Source organism: Catharus ustulatus, chromosome 2, assembly GCF_009819885.2.
Source record: "Catharus ustulatus isolate bCatUst1 chromosome 2, bCatUst1.pri.v2, whole genome shotgun sequence".
In the NCBI taxonomy this organism is placed as follows: Eukaryota; Metazoa; Chordata; class Aves; order Passeriformes; family Turdidae; genus Catharus; species Catharus ustulatus.
The window spans coordinates 89881110-89897474 of NC_046222.1; the positions used below are offsets into that span (position 1 = coordinate 89881110).

The following is a 16365-nucleotide window of genomic DNA, read 5'->3' on the forward strand; positions in this document are numbered from 1 at the left end:
GAGCTACTGAGATTTGAATGGGTCTTCCTGGGACATGCAGACTTTGATGATGTGACTAAGCTGAAAAAGGTCTCATTGGACAAACAGTGCTGTTGAGGATTTTTTTTAACATTGTGTGAAGAAGGTCCTACACTTCTGATTTGTTTGTAGCTATAGATAAGCCATTTCTTAATTTCCTGTAGTCATTTCCTCCACTTTCCTCCAGCATCTGGTATAAAGTGATCAAACAGTTAAATCCAGAGATTATGATTAATCATCTCTTCACAGTCTGTTGTGTCATTTCAACCATGAAACTCATCTTTCAAGCATATTCAATGACCTTCATACTGGGCAACCTTGTGGCTTCTCAGTTACCATCTTCTGGTAAGTTCAGATTCCCATATATTTATTTAGAAGTTGATATATCAGCTATCAATATTTCTGTGTGTATTTTACTTCCTGTGTTACAATATTCAGTGCTTTTTTTGATTAGAAGATTGAACCAAACAAAAATTAATATCCAGCATGAATGAAAGTGGTCTCCTAAAAAGCAAAAAATAACAGATTCCTATGGAAGTTTTATAACAGAGTAGATTGCAGCCAAAAAAGACTAGCCTTCACTGAACAAAGAAGGATAAACCATTCAAGGTAAGACTTCTGCATTTAGTACTTTGAAAGAATGAACATTATGGGAAAAGACCAGCAATACTTTGCTCCCAAGAAAGCATCAAGATAAAAATACTATTACACAGCAAAATTCTTAAAGACCAGTTGTTTGGCTGCCTAAGAACATTTCTGGTTTAGATATTTGTCTGCTGTAGCTTGTCAAAGATAAATGCATTATTACAGAAATCAAACATAAAGCTCAACATCTACATCAAAAATCCAATCTTGGCTCTAGTTAATTTCCCGCAAATTCCCTGTCATTAATTTTATAAGGAAAAAGAAATTCTCTAAAGTAATGATCTCATTCTATCTACCTATAAATCAGCTCTCTGTTCTGCCATACATATGGAAAATACCATTTTTGACAATGCTGCACCACCTGATTCCCCAGGGTTAATTATCCCTGTGAGTCACTGGCTGTCCTATGAGGGAAGGTGACTTCCCTGCCTTGAGATGGCAATCACCTACAGCCATGCAGTGCTGATGGCATGCCTTTGTGGAACAAAATTATAAAATTAGAGTTGTGTTCTTATTTTATGCAGTGTTGTGATACCTGGCAATGGTCAGGGATCTTCTGAGAAAAGCCCCAAAGCACTCAATTCGGTGGATTCTAAGAATTATGCTGTAAGAATTATACCTCATCTCAAAATATTGATAAAAAACTTTCACTTGCTGTCTTTTTTTCTTTTTTCTCTTCTTGAAAATGTGTTTTCCAATCATTCTATGCCCTATGCATTCAATTCAGCAGTCTTGTGCACAAATGGCACTTTCGCCTACGCTTGTTCCTATTAAAAAATGAAACTGTCCTTCCTCAGCCAGTACTGTTAAGGGTAACTAAAGACTACAGGTTCAGACCTGGGTCTTATTCTCCAGTAGTTTCTGTACAGTGTACTGCATTATGTGGAAGTTCAGCATGTGGTTAGTTATCAGGTTCCGTCAGTGTAAGGAAATCAAAAGCGGTTTTTCTTCTTTGTTATGCATCAATGAGGTTGCAACTGTTCCAGTACAAATATGTTTCACTCTGTTATCTTTGAAGATTGATTTTCTTCCTCTCCCTTTCTTTTTTAAAGTTTGTTCCATGACATTTAGCCTTTTAACATGTTCCCTTTCAGCAGTACTTTTTCTCAGTAACAAACGTTGAAAAATAGAAAGGAGGTGGAATGTACCTGCTCATATTCTTGCTCATGGTTGTGTCTGCATAATTTTTTGCTGAAGGAAATTTCTTCTTTTTTCCCCATACTCCACACAGTATAGTGGTATTTTCCATGCTTCTTCATCCTGAGAAGAATTAGGTGTGTGAGGTTCAAGTCTTGTACAGAACCTTACCAGTCCCTGTCTGGTTTTACAGGTGTAGGCTTGGATAATTCTGTCTGAAGCTCTTTCTCCAGGGCACTGGTGTGTGTCCTGCAGTACTGAAGCACGCTGCTTACCTAGGTAGACCTGCAGGTCCTCCTCAGACAGAAAGTTGTGCCACCTCTTTTAGCCCTAGGACTGCCTATTCATAACATGTTTCACCTTTTCATCTATCCATTATATCCACACAATGGATATTCATATATCCATTATAATAGAAAGAGTAATTATGAATGTGTTGCTTTGGTGTATTGTATGCCTTCAGGATAAGGATTAGAAGGCTTTGAATATTTGCAATTACTGTGGGACAACTGACATATCAACTGAGAATGATCTATGATGTCACAGCTGAATTCAGAAAAACTCCATCATAAATAAAGGGAAAGAAATGGTCTCCTCTATTCTCTTTTTCCTCTAACAGAAGATACAAATGATTCTGCCTGCAAAAGTACAGGTGTATACCTAAAATTAAACACCTTTTCAGTTAATGGCAAGGGAAACATCAAAAAGAAAAGACATATTTCTATTTCTATTTCAGATAAACTGTATATATCCTCAGAGGATTTGATGTCAATTTAATCTAAACTTTAAAGAAACTCACTTAGGTTATGCATGCCTTCATGTTGAAATTCAAATTATGCAAAATATACATGCTTTAATTTGAAAAGATGCATGCAAATACCCTACTGTACATTTGCAAAAAGTACAACTCGTACTACATTCAAAAAGGCTTCATAAGTCATGAAATTAGAAAGCACAGAAAAAAATTTCTCTGACTAGAGCTCTGAAAACAAAGTCTTTAATGATAAAAGATTGGTAAGATTCTGTCCTACATACCTACTTAATTATGTTGAAACTGATTTCTTAGGAAATTCTTTAAAATTGGAGCATGGGAAAGAATATGTATATATCGCCAGATGGTTTATAATAATTTCTATTCAATTTAAATCAACTTTCAATAAATAATTTAATTATTACCTTCCATTTTAGTACACAAATAACTGCACTTGTTGGAGTTCATAATTTTATGTTAAAGTCACAATATGTTGGAATCTTTTTGCAGAGAAAGGTTCTGATTAGATATATTTATTTATGTTATTAAATTGATACAATCTGACCAAATCCTACTGAAGTCAATGACTCTGAGTTAGGACCACAAAGAAATCACTTCAGGACTGGAGTCAAACTGATGTTCTTCACCACCAAACCCAAGATTTAGTCTTCACCCCTGAATTGCAGCCTCCAATAAGTAGTGCAGAGTTGTAACACATTTGAAAAAATACAGAATAATGAATGTTGTTTAAGGTTCAGAATTAATTGGTGTCTTTTTTCCCTTCCATCAGGCTAGTCAGAACAGACACTTGGTTGTTAGTTAGCGTCCACTAACTTTGTATTGTGTGAAAATATTATGTGATTCCTCTGGTTTCCTTACTAATATTCATCTCTAGAGCCAGTCATACCTCAACTAACCCAGTGAGAGTCTGAAGAGATCAAACTCCCCATCGAAAGAACACTGTGGGATTAAGGGCTGTAATCTGGTGTACTTTTAACATTGCTATTGAGGGCAAATGTGGCACTCTGAAAAAGGATTTCAAGAATTGACCTGCACAGAGATAGAAGGGTGACTTACAGCTTTACCAAATCTACTTCTCTGCTGCCAGGTTGTAAGATATATAGTCACAGGTTCAAGGAGATTCCCAAGCATAGGTCACCTATTTGAGAGGCAAAATCAGTCCAAATTTTGTCACTACATTTGTCGGCAGATGCTTAAAAATTTTTTGATTAAGCAATTGCTGTGTTTCGCTCTCACTATTTATGAACCAGTGCAATCCCTTTTAATTCTAACAATTTCCCCAGAAATATAAATTTCAAAAAAAGAAAAAATGTTGTTTATACTGCTCAGTAAGATAAAATTAATTCAGAAGGAATAAGCACTATAATATTGTTTTAGTATTCTGAATTTGGAGAGATAAAACTCACAGCACTGTAATATTTTCCTTTTGGAGATATTTTAAACAAACTTTTCCTCTCCTTGTCTCTGTTACAGTGTTCTGCATTTATGTTATAAACTCCTTTTTCCCTCTTCCTTGTCTTTTTCTCTATCTGTATAACCCTTGTAATCAAATTGACTGAACACCTCAGATTACAGTAATTTCACGATTACAAGCCGCACTGATTATAAGCCACACTTCTGGGGTGTTGGCAATGTTTTGTTTTTCCTCCATAATAAGCTGCACCGGATTGTAAGCCGCACTTTCGTTCACAGCGAGGATCCATGTGCAACTTTCACAAAGTGGCCAATTAGTAACAGAATCGCGGGAACGCGGGGTTTACTGGCTCGAGGCCGTGCAGGCTCGGCCTGGCCCCCCCACCACCGCCACAGAGCTGCCCTGGCCCGGCACAGCTCCCCACTCCCCTGCCAGCCCCGGCCCCGCTCCCCCGTGGCTGCCGGGGGCTGCCCTGGCCCTGCTTGGGGCCATGCAGGCTCGGCTCAGCTTGGGGCTGCTGCGTACTTGCATTTCTGGCTGGCAAATTTCTGAACTTTTTTTTCATATATTAGCAGCTCCGGAATACAAGCCGCACTTCCGGGTACGGAGCAAAACTTTAGTCAAAATCGTGCGGCTTATAATCGTGAAATTACTGTAATTGTGATGGAAGGAGACTTTATACAGGGGGCGTTTAGTGACAGGACAAGGGGCAATGGCTTTGAAATGAAAGACAATAGATTTTGATTAAATATTAGGAAAATATTCTTCCCTGTGAGGGTATTGAGGCACTGGAACAGGTTACACAGAGAAACTATGGATGCCCCATCCCTGGAATTGTTCAAGGCCAAATTGGATGGAGCTCTGAGCAGCCTGGTCTAGTGGAAGATTCAAAAACATGCCCTACAAAAATTATCAAAAAGTAAAAAGTATATATTTTGTAGTTTCTAAAGGATTGGAAAGGATTCATGATATGGTCAAAAAAATTATCACAGGACAGTACAATATTCTCCATTCAGCATTTATTTTTTTTTTTAATGATGTCGATTTTATTTAAGGATGGAGAACACATAATTATACACTTAAGACACATTAAATATACCTCAAACTACTTTTATAAAATCTAAGTCCAGGAAGTAAAGGATTTTAGTTACACTATATACTGGACAGCACAACCGTGCTAAAGTAGTCCATACAATTTAAAATGTGTTAGTGCAATCACAGAACAAAAATCCACTGTTAGGCACTTTGCCTACAAATTTCTTAGTGGTTTTGGTAATAGACAAGATCATCTCTTAGACCTGCAGAAGGAAATTACAAAGAGCTTAAAATCTTATGAAAAATGAGCTACGTAGGTATTTTGTTGCCACAGAGGTAGAACTAGCTGGATAAACTCCACTTTATTACACCTTTTAAAGTTTTTCACTTCTAGTTTCAGCATGTAAACAAGATTTTCTCCTTAAGAAAACAGTACAAAACAAGCTTGCAGGCATTAGGTAATAGATGAAGGAGGCAATTTCAAGTCTTTTTCTTGAATAAGAGCAGCATCTTTTTTCCACAGCTCCATGAGTCACACAGCAGAAACCTGAAGGTACATCTACCCAGTGTGTTCTGGATTGTCATAACTATCTTGAATGGTTTTGACAAAACTACGTGTTACAACACAAATACACATCCACAAAAATGTTCTAACTCTAATTAGAGTAGTCGTAAAGCATCTAGACACAGATACAGGCATGAAAATAGGCAAAATGCTAACTTGAACCCATTTCTCACATTCTTCATGTTGATTACAGAGCATGAGATAGAATATAAGAATAGCTATTCTTGATTCCCATTAAATAATAAGAATGACTGGATATGATGAAAAGATCATAAGAAATATTTCAGAATTCTAAACCCCTTCAAAAGTCCAGAGAAACATAAAATGTATGCAGCAATCAAAGCTAAAATCCTTTATTCTCCTTCTAGACAGGAATACTCCAGCAAAGATTCTTAGTGGTAAACACTTCACAGCTGGAGAGAGAAGTCTGAAAATCTTACCTTCAAGTGGTTTCTTGATGATATATTTTCTTCCTCTTTATTCATTCAAGGAAACACAATTTCACATCTTACAGAATGCAAAATAAATAATTTTTTTATATAGAATGGATTTCTAGTCCCTCTGCCTTCTTAATTTCTCCATTTCTTCAATGTCAGGTTTATCTTCAGTGTCTGATTGTGGAATCCTGTGTTCCTAGCAAGAAGAGTAACAAGGACATGATAAGAGAAGAAATAATATCTGTGTGCAGTCAGAGGACATTAAATGATCATGCTTGTATTTAAGGAGGAATGGGCCATCGATCAAATATGAAATACTGTAATACTTGTGCTGATTTGCTGTGTTTTCTTGTGGGCCTTGACTGGCCTGCATTTCTGATGTTAGCTCCTTCTTCCTTACAGCAAACATCTGACAGTTTACACAGACATTCCCTTCAGTGTTAGTTCCCAAACAGTTTTCCTCAGCAGGGATTTAGGGGAAAAGCTGTCCTCAAGGTATGGCCTTATGCACTGGGTGAACGCGGCCCCAGTCTGCACCTTTTGGTCCCAGGACCATGTGGCCAAGTCTCTCTCTTATGTCACCATGCATACCTTCATTTCATTATTTTAAAATTCTAATTTCAACCTCTCGAAGTTATTTTACTCTATTTCCTTGTATTTTGGATGGTTTTATGTCTTCTTATTTTATGTTTATCTGAGCCTATTGCATACATATTTTAGAAACGCTGATTGCCTACTAACGTCAAAGGATGCTTTTCATGCTCACTCCTGAAACCATATTCTCCATAAATGTCCTGAGCAGGTGGGAAAGTTGCAATCAACACCACAATAATCAACTTCAATAAGGAGAAGATGAAGATCACATGGGCAACAAGAGAGATTTTCCCCAATGAGAATGTGTCATTTTTTTACACGTGAGTATTGTCAGTGCCTATTCCTGTCTTGTTAAAGGATTTTTTTAGGGAGAATGAAATATCCATTTGAGTCCTCTGTGAACTAGAAATGCTTTTAACATTTGTTAATATCCAGCATGAAACCTACAGAAGTATTGTGAATAATCAATATCAATCAATAAAGCTGGTGAGTAATTGGTCACAGTAGACATGATATGAAAGATTTGTCCCTTTCCCATCATTGTGATAAATGCTAATACTAATTGCATCATTGAAAGTGTTTTTCCCACATAAGTATATATATTTTCCTTATTAATTGACATCATTAATGACTAACAGAAGTGTAATATTATGGTTAAAGACAGTCATAGTGCTTATCTTTTCTTTCTGGGTCGTATATGTGGAAGAACTTTTCACAGTATAGTCTTGAAAACAGGATCATGAGAGCATCTGTTTGAGCAAGTAATTATCTTATTAGAAAACAACAACATGAACAAAACTTGAATATTTCAGACTGCATCGAGACCCAGGGCTGGAAATTCGGTGAAGTTTGGGTGATGAATTCCCTCACACCACTATGAAATTTTTCACTTTGAGAAAAACCATGCTCAGATTTTCCTTGGTGAAGCATTTGAAAAAAAGAAAAAAAAAGAGAAAAAAAAAAAATTAACTTGTGTTAATTGCTAAGTTTTCCATTTACCAATATTATCTCATTTACAGATTTGATGAAGGCAAGCACCAAGTTTGGAAGCCATGTACTACCTATTTATTGGATCAAGATTATAATTCTGGATGTCTTTTTAAGACAGAAGGACCTACCCTTGCCATTTCTATCAGGAGCAGCAACGGAAGCAAAGAGCTTTTTTTTAAAAGATTAAAAGCTGATTTTTACAGTAAGTATGAAAAACCGTGAGTACTTTGGCAGATTTTCCAGTTCTCTAAGTTTGAGAAGAAATCAGTTATATGGCATATAAAATATTATTAGTGTGCACATCAAAACAAAACTATATAGTTTTATATAGTTACTTTTATAGTTTTACTTTATACTAGTTTTTTAACTATAGTTATTTCTTGCTGATTTTTGTTCCTTGCTGTCACCAGTAGTTACACAGGCCTGTGTGCAGCTGCAGTTAAGTGAGATAACATAGGACAGTCAGACTGGTCCCAAATTACTATTTTAAAGGCCAAATGAAAATACTAAATACATATACATAGTGTGTGTGTGTGTGTGTGTGTGTGTGTGTTCTTTGTCTAGTGCAGGCCTACTGATCCTGCTGATCAACAAAATGAATAATAGTTTTTGGTCTTAGTGCTGACTGTGATCTTTCTCATACTTTCAACCTTCATTCTTTTGCCATCTTTCATGCAATGCAAGGCAGCAAACTGCTTCTTGTCAAAGATGCTGACACAAAATTGTCATTGGATTATAACAGAATTTAGCCGAGTGGCTATGGTACAGGCTGGCAGAGTAAAAGGGACATTCTACTAGTAGTAAAGGGATGATGTTCCTGCTATTATTAAATCTTTCCTGTCCCCAAATACATATTTAATATCTAGTGTGGGATTAGTTTATCAAAAACTTCTGGAATTTCACACACTTACATCATTCAAAATACAGGGATTTTTTTTTCTAATAGAAATCACACAGAAGATATACAGTGGAGAATTATCTGAAGAAAATATTCTACATTTATTAATAACTTTTTTAGCAAAAAGGATTAAACACAAACCTGTCAAGGCATCAAACTTTGAGAATACTTTTATATCTCATAATTTTACCAGTATCTGTTAAATGATGGAAAACTGCAGCCTGATCCTCAAATTTTCACAATTAAACACCCACTGATAATAAAACTAATTTCAAAAGGGTTAGCGAACAAAGGACAAATATCAAGGATCAGACTGAAGCCTTTAAATTAGGAAGGCAGAGTTTTTCTAATGCAAAAAGGCAACTAGAAAGACTGAGAAAGCAGGCAGCACTCTTTACACCCCTTTATTTCCCACTGCTGAAGACTTACCAGCTGTGTAGGTCAGACCATGGAGGTGTCTTCGAACCCTCTGAAAACAGTGAGGGGCAGATTGGGTTAGGTAGGAACTCAGCACTTTTGCAGATGCCCCACCAAATCCCACATAGCCTCCAGCAGCTGCAAAATTCTGTCTTGGAGGTTTTATGGTACTGAATTTGTCACTTCATTTCCCATGAGGAAGCTTGTTTCTTTGTCTGGGTTGCAGGATTGGAGTCCTTTCCTTAAGGCTCCTGATGTGAGATGGCTGCTGCCTTTGAATGTGGCACCTCAAATGGTGCCCAGCGTCAGGGTCTCAAGCTCCATTTTGATGTTTAATAGGGAGGTCAGCTCCAAAAGCAAAACCTCCAAGAAGGAAGTCCACCTTCTTCTCTTACTACTCGGTGAAATATTGCCAAGGAAGGAAAAAAATATTTTAACTGTAAAGTGTTTTTTAGGACACTATAGCAAAATTTGTTTCTCTTCTTCTCAGTAAAGCCCAAGCCACCAGAAAATGTGACCTTCTTCTGGGAAGAGGACACTGTTACTGTAAGCTGTAATAAACCAAAGAGAAATGCACTGTGCTTGACACTTGAGCTTCAGTACAAAAGCAAGTTTGACAAAACGTGGCAAGTGAGTTGTATGTCACATTTTCAATCAACATTGAAATCAGTTGGACATCACATTTTTAATCAACACTAGAAGGAGTTGGAAGTAGAATATATATATTCTATATTCTATATATATTCTATATTTTATTTTATATTCATAGAATATAAAATATAGCTGTTTTCAAATTTTCTACCTTCCTATATTTTCAAATATAGTTGCTAGCAGAAAACATCTAGATTTTTAGAACCCTGGGTTTCTGCTATGCCAGAAATAATTTATAAGTTAAAGGCAGTTCCCACCCTAAGAGCTGAGGGAAATCTCAGGAAAAGGCATATATTAGAATAGGGGAGTTTGGAAAGATAGAAGCAGAAAAGAGATTAGGGAAAAGAAGAGAGAGCAAAAAAGAAAAACTAATGAAATAGTATAAAAAATAAATTACACAGGATTTTTATTTATTCTAAAATAAGCTGTTAAGTATTTCCAAGTATTATTTCACTAACTTAAACCTTTCCATTTGCAAATGTATGGATTGAAGTGTCTTTGTGCATTGTAAATATGCAACTCTAACATAGTGCAATATGCAATGACTGTTAGGACCTTCAACTCAATACCCTGAAACAAGGAATGGATATGAATAGTCTAAAATAAATCAAGAAACAGAATTCCTCAAAACTCAGAGAAGTTAACATTTAGTTCTGATATTTTCCATTGGCCTATCCCGTGCCCTAGTTGTCATCATGACTCAGTGCAGCATTTTGAAGCACTATCTTGAAAACAGCTATTAACAATGATAAACCTTCTTTCTCAGTCCAGAGTTTCTAAGTGCTGCAGTGTTGGAGAGCAAGGCTTTGATCCAAGGAAATGCTACTCTTTCCGGGTCAGACTGTGGAGGCTACGACAGTGCAACGTAAAGAATTACAGCAGTGACTGGGAGGCTGAAACATTTTGGAAGAATGGCATGTTATTAGGTAATAGCAAAAATAAATAAATAAATAAATAAATAAATAAATAAATAAATAAATAAATAAGTAAATTCTAAGTGCAAAAGAAGAAGAGGTGACTGCAAAAGAAGCTGAGGACATCCAGCAAATGAATGTTGCACTATTGTTCTCCATCTTGTGTTATCAAAGAAAATTCATGTGAATATTTAATTGTGACTGTTTAGTTTAACTCTGTCCACTGCTCCTGATGACCCCTAAGCTATCACTTTATGTCATAATCAGCCAAGTTAAGAATGTTATTATTTGTATTACAATAGCATCAAGGATCCCCCAGTGACAGTGATGTGATGCATGAGGGCTCTGTGTGTGTGGCTGTTGAAGGGGGGTGCCCATATATGATATTTGGACATCAAATATGAACTCTAAGAAAATCCTTGATGTCCAATTTCTGAAGGCAGTTTGTTTTGCAAGTACATCCAGTTGAACTACAGGATGCCAGTTCACGGAAGTCCGATGCTCAAGGATGCTGCATTGATCGAAACAAGGAGGATGGGGGAAAGCTTGAAGGGAAGCAAAGTCAGAATCCAAGCTTTCCTACCAGACAGTTGCATTTAACTGAGGGTGACTGACATTAGATAATCAATGCAAATAGTATTCCTACTGCTTATCAAAAATCAAACCCCAGATTTTCTGTAGGAAAAAAAACTGTACACCATACCAACACATTTGTACTACCTAAGCACAAAATGCCACCCAGTAGGCTTTATCAGAATTACAAAATCCTCAGTTGCCTAGTCTAACAAGATCTGAGTTCTCTAAATTGCAATGGGCTATCAGCTCACTTGAAGACAATCTAGGTACAGAAAGCTAGGATGAAATCCTGGACCACAGGTGGTCTGTGCACTCACAGCCACAGTGCTGGCCTACAGAGAAAACTCTTCCACCATGCAAATTGTGAGCCTGCAAGCATGTCCTCAGGTGTGGCTGGCAAATGCCCTTAAGAAATAAGGAAAATGGGTTCCTCTGCACCTCTGATAGCAGACAACCTTACCTGAGCCATTTGACCAGAGGCTGCCAGCAGGTACCTGCAAGGAAGGACATCACAGGGGAGACAGTCTAAGTGTTGAGACATTCTGTGTGCCCCTGGATCAGAAGTGATATTGACACAGCCCCTTCACTGGGGCAAGCAGTTTTCTTCAGGACTTTGATGAGTTATTGACTCCAAATCTATAATCAGACGAAGACATGAAGCTTCAAGAAATTTCCTAAACTCTGAAGAACTAACTTAGTGGGGAGTCATAATTTTACTTGTGGCTTCCTGGCATCACAACGGAGCAAGGGGGTGGAACAGGCTGGAGAGTTGCTTCTGTATGAATGATGATCCAGGGTTGTGGCATTTTTCTGTAGACCAGAAGGCCAGTAGTAGGAGGCAGAGGTTTGAGGTTCAATTACAAAAGCTGCAGGAAGAACACCAAGAATGCACAAAAATGCACAAATTCATTAGTTTTATATACTTGCATGTTAGGTGTTACCCTGCCACTAGTTACTTTCTGGGTATTAGCTCTTGTGATTTGCTGTCTCTTTGTTTGCTGGGATTATTTGTTTGTTTTTGTTGGGAGGTAAGACATTTGGGCTACATGTAAACTTGCATTTGCAGCTTTAGTGATTGTTAGTAGGTGTATGTAATACAGGTCTTAGCAAAAAGTTGCTTTATCACTGTAAATGCAATGTGATGGAGGCGAATAGAAATACTTGATTCATTCATAATGTATCTACACTGCCTATAAGCCCCCTCTGTTATCCTCTACCAGGTCAATTTAGATTAAAAAAAGCACAATTTTATTTTGTTGCAAGGTTTGGGGAAGCAGAGATTTTCTTTTCAGTCTCAATTGAATACCTAAACTTGTCTTATTTGTCCTTAAAATTTTTTTCTGTATTTTTTTTCAAAGAAAAGTCAACATTTTAGCATGAGTAAGAACATGCACCGTTAAAGCAAAAAAATTTTTGACATATTCTTTTTGTGATTCTTCTTAGATTCATGTGATGATGATGTAACTCCTCAGTCAAAAACAGTAATTGTTTTAAGTTGTTCGCAGGCAGTACTCTTAATGATGCTTATTCTCCTGATTCTTCTGTGTAAATGGCAGAGGTAAATACAATTTTATTGGTTACTACTAAATAGCCATGTCATGAAAATCCAGCTATCATTCTGGAGGAAGCCTTTTAGCAATGAGAATTCTTATCAGATAAATGAAGTCATGGTGAAGATGCAGAAGTCAGTAACTTGATTGCTGTTTGAGGAATAATACATCCTGGCTTTCCGAACACCCAGGCCTTTAATTTGCAAAACTGGAACAATTCTGATAAAAGGCAAAGTTTCAGGATAAACCTCTGTCTCTTCCACCTAATTTCTTCTCTTTTTTTAGAAATCAACTTAAATCCTGAGAAGCCAATTTTTCTAGCTCCTTCTTTTCAAAAGACATTCTTTTGTTCAACCTTCATCAATCAATCAAAATATCTGCTTGCAGTAGGACAAAACTTGAGTGCATTTAACTTTAAAAAAACTATATAAATATTTAGATTGGTAGCTGAATAATGGTGTTTAGAATTTATAATTGGAAAAAAACCCCAAACAACAAGCAAACCCACAGAGGCCTCAGAATTTTACTTTTTTGGTGGAAAAAAAGCGCCAAAAATGACATATTTTCAGAGATGAAAGTATTTGTGACTCTAACTGCCTTTTTAGTTCATAAATTTAGTTTTTTCTTCTGCACCACTATGGTTCACATTTAAGTTTGTGTTTACTAAGTCAGCCAATAGAGCTGGTTGCTACACTATCTTCCCTGTCTAGGGGAAGGTAATCAGAGAATGCAAGCTCTGACTACAGCATCAAGCAGAATGGCACATGCTGACTAGCTGGAAGTTTGTGTAAAGTCTGGATTTTGCTAGACTGGGGTTGAGCGGAAAATTAATCCAAAATTCTCTTAGCCCAATGGTGTTATCAGACTGTTATAATTGCTTTTTGACTTTAGTCCACATTTAAAAGAAATCAAGAACATAGTACTGTCATGTAAAATATATTTGTGGGTATAGAATGGTGCTGAAGGAGATTTTTGTATGAATGACTGTGCTATAACAAAACATCGATTTATATTTTTCTTTCCTTTTTGCAGGGTTCAGATGTCAGTTCTGCCTGCTATACCAGACCCAAAATACCCATTTGCTGATCTCTTCAATGATCACAATGGAAACTTACAGGTAAAAATCACCTTCTTAGCAGGGCTGTAAACTCCAAAAAGTTGAGAATAATGTCAAAGTAGCTACTGATTCCTGTTCTGCACAGACACTACCACAAGGAGTCTCTGACCCAAAATAAAAGCCCCAAACCCTTCCCCTTGCACAGCATCACCAAGAGGATCCACGGAGCAAATGGCAGAGCTCATAAAATCAGTGTAGCCACTTTGGGACTGTGAAAAGACACTTGCTATAGAGAGAGAGAAACTGCTGGAGAAGAATTTAAGGGTGTTGAGAGGCACAACATGCTCTGAAATGACACTGTGGTGTTTGCATCCTTTCCTGCACAAGATAGGTTAGGGAACTTGCTTCAGCCTGATCTTGTCCTTTATGTTTGTGAAGTGCTGAGTGTGCAAGTGCTGGCACAGTGATGGCACTCACACCTTTGGAGGTGTCAGACACAGTAGGAAACATCCTCTCCTGGCAGAGAGGTGCATGTTCACACAGCCTTTATACACAGAATGGCTATCAAATGAATAGACTACAGGTTTTGCTTTCCTTATCTTAATGTTTCTTATGACAACACATATGCGGTGTAGTTTTCTGTATTAGCTGTATTAGCATTTACCTTAATTGCTAGTAAGTTTCCTCTAAAGGGGAAACAGGTTAAATATTTACATTTTCAGACCCAAAGGAATATCAAAAATCACTAGTAATTTTTTAGTGACAAGATGAAAACTTTTTATATAAAAGATAGTTTTAAACTCAAAGTGAAGTAAAAAGATACAAATTTAAATTGGTACTGAAGCATTAATACTGATGTACTATGTTGCCTAAATCTTCATCTAAATTTAGTCTTAATTTAGATTAAGTCAGGGCTTGGGTCAAAGAAAGTATGAAACTATCAAAGAGAGAACACCAGATATTTTTTCACATCCAAGGTTTCCTAAGGGCCTTAATTAAATACAAAAATGTATTTCATGTGGTCTCAAGAATAAGTAGGAGTTTGTATGCAGTTCTGGAATCCTATCTGCTTTCTTGCCATTCTGCTTTTTATCTTGTTTCTTTACAGTGCTTCCTTTTCACCTTCTCCATTGTGGCTTATCCTGGAAAGATGCCAATCTAAAAGCAAAATTGTTAATTGGTATCTGTACAACCAAGTTTCTTTTGACAGATAACTCATCTCTGCCAACATTAACATTTTAACTTTTCTAGGAATGGCTAGACAAAAATGACCATGTGGTGTTGCAAACCAAACTAGAATATGAAGAACCAGAATCCATCACTGAGGCAGAAAGCCAGCAAGAAGATGGGAAGAACAGTGACAAACAAGGGCCTTTGGAAAAAATCTTCACTTTTTCAGGAGCAGCTGAAAATAATGATGACAAAGCAGCTGAGATTGCCTGCCTGATACCAGCATCCAACACTGCAGCTTCTTTTGCTGGCTTCCATATTTTAATGAATGATGACATGTATGTAATGTTATAAAAGCTGCATAATGCAGAAGGTATTAGGAAATTCCATAAAAATCCTGATGAGTTTGGGAGAGTGACTGAATAGGAAAGGTCATCATTGTAAGATTCACATCAAGAAAGACACTGGGCTGTGTTTTTAAATCTGTACTTTACCAACAGTTAGGATCTCTTGGACAGACTCAAGTGTTTGAAATAAACTCCTGATGATTTATAGAGTTAGAATTTGCTCTTCTAATTGGGATTTATCCCTAAGCCTCATTTTCTTGCTATGGACAGGAGAGCACAAGAACTCTTCCATAATATATGTCAGCAGGGCTGAGATTGAGTCCTTCTGCTTATGGAGTGTGTAGAGCAGGGCAAAAGAATAATCGTTCTTCTCAAATGAAGAGAGAAAATAAAAAGATTTTGCTGTCCCACGTAAAGAGATTTTTGTTGTGTAACTCTGCATTTCATGGCACACCTTAAAGGTTTTATAGAGAAGGAATAAGGCCCTCATCTAAGAATAGGAGTGAGGATGCACATTATTGAATTACATTTTAGCCTGCAGATAGACACTTCTGCTCCAGAACAGCAGGGCTTCAAGTGTTTTCTCCGAAGGTCATGTCCTCTGTATCTTACAGTCTTTGAATAGTCAGCACCTTACAGCCTTTATTTTAGAAAGCTGAAGTTCATTTTGAACAGTATTTAACTGAGTTTCATTTATTTCAAACTGGGGTTTAGTGCAATCAGCAGCTGTAGACACAAATTAGGACTTCTTATTCATATTGCATATACTAGCCTCTTGTTTTGCTCTAGAAAATGGGGGCCTTGGTTTTTTTTTTTAACGTTTAAAAACTAAGTTTAGAACAATATTCTAAATTTTTGCAAACATAGTATCTTTTAAAGTATGTTTAAAATCAAATTTAAAATGCAATATACTAAGCAGACTTGAGAAAAAGAAATCTTTCTGAGTTTCTCCATATCACTTTTGCTATTTGAAAGCAAATTTTGTAAAAAAATTTGTGTTATAAGTGTCTATCATCCAAGCAGATATAGTGTGATTATATGCTGAATTAGCTGCAGTTATTCACCTGCATATCAGCCAGTCATTAAATGGTTTTATCAGTTGACTAACCCTTGCCAATCACACGCTTTTATTATGTAAACACTGTGATTAATTGTGCAAATTGGAAATTCCAGTATCA

General features: G+C 36.7%; 1 protein-coding gene across 1 annotated transcript; it reads left to right on the forward strand.

Moving 5' to 3' along the window:
• The first annotated feature begins 236 nt into the window (after positions 1–236).
• On the forward strand, positions 237–15888 carry CRLF2 (cytokine receptor like factor 2). The gene is made up of 8 exons (XM_033052871.1): positions 237–363; positions 6826–6937; positions 7637–7809; positions 9413–9552; positions 10340–10499; positions 12507–12621; positions 13646–13730; positions 14922–15888. The coding sequence occupies exons 1-8, from the start codon at positions 246–248 to the stop codon at positions 15192–15194; spliced, it is 1176 nt and encodes a 391-aa protein (XP_032908762.1). The 5' UTR covers positions 237–245; the 3' UTR covers positions 15195–15888.
• Positions 15889–16365: the final 477 nt, after the last annotated feature.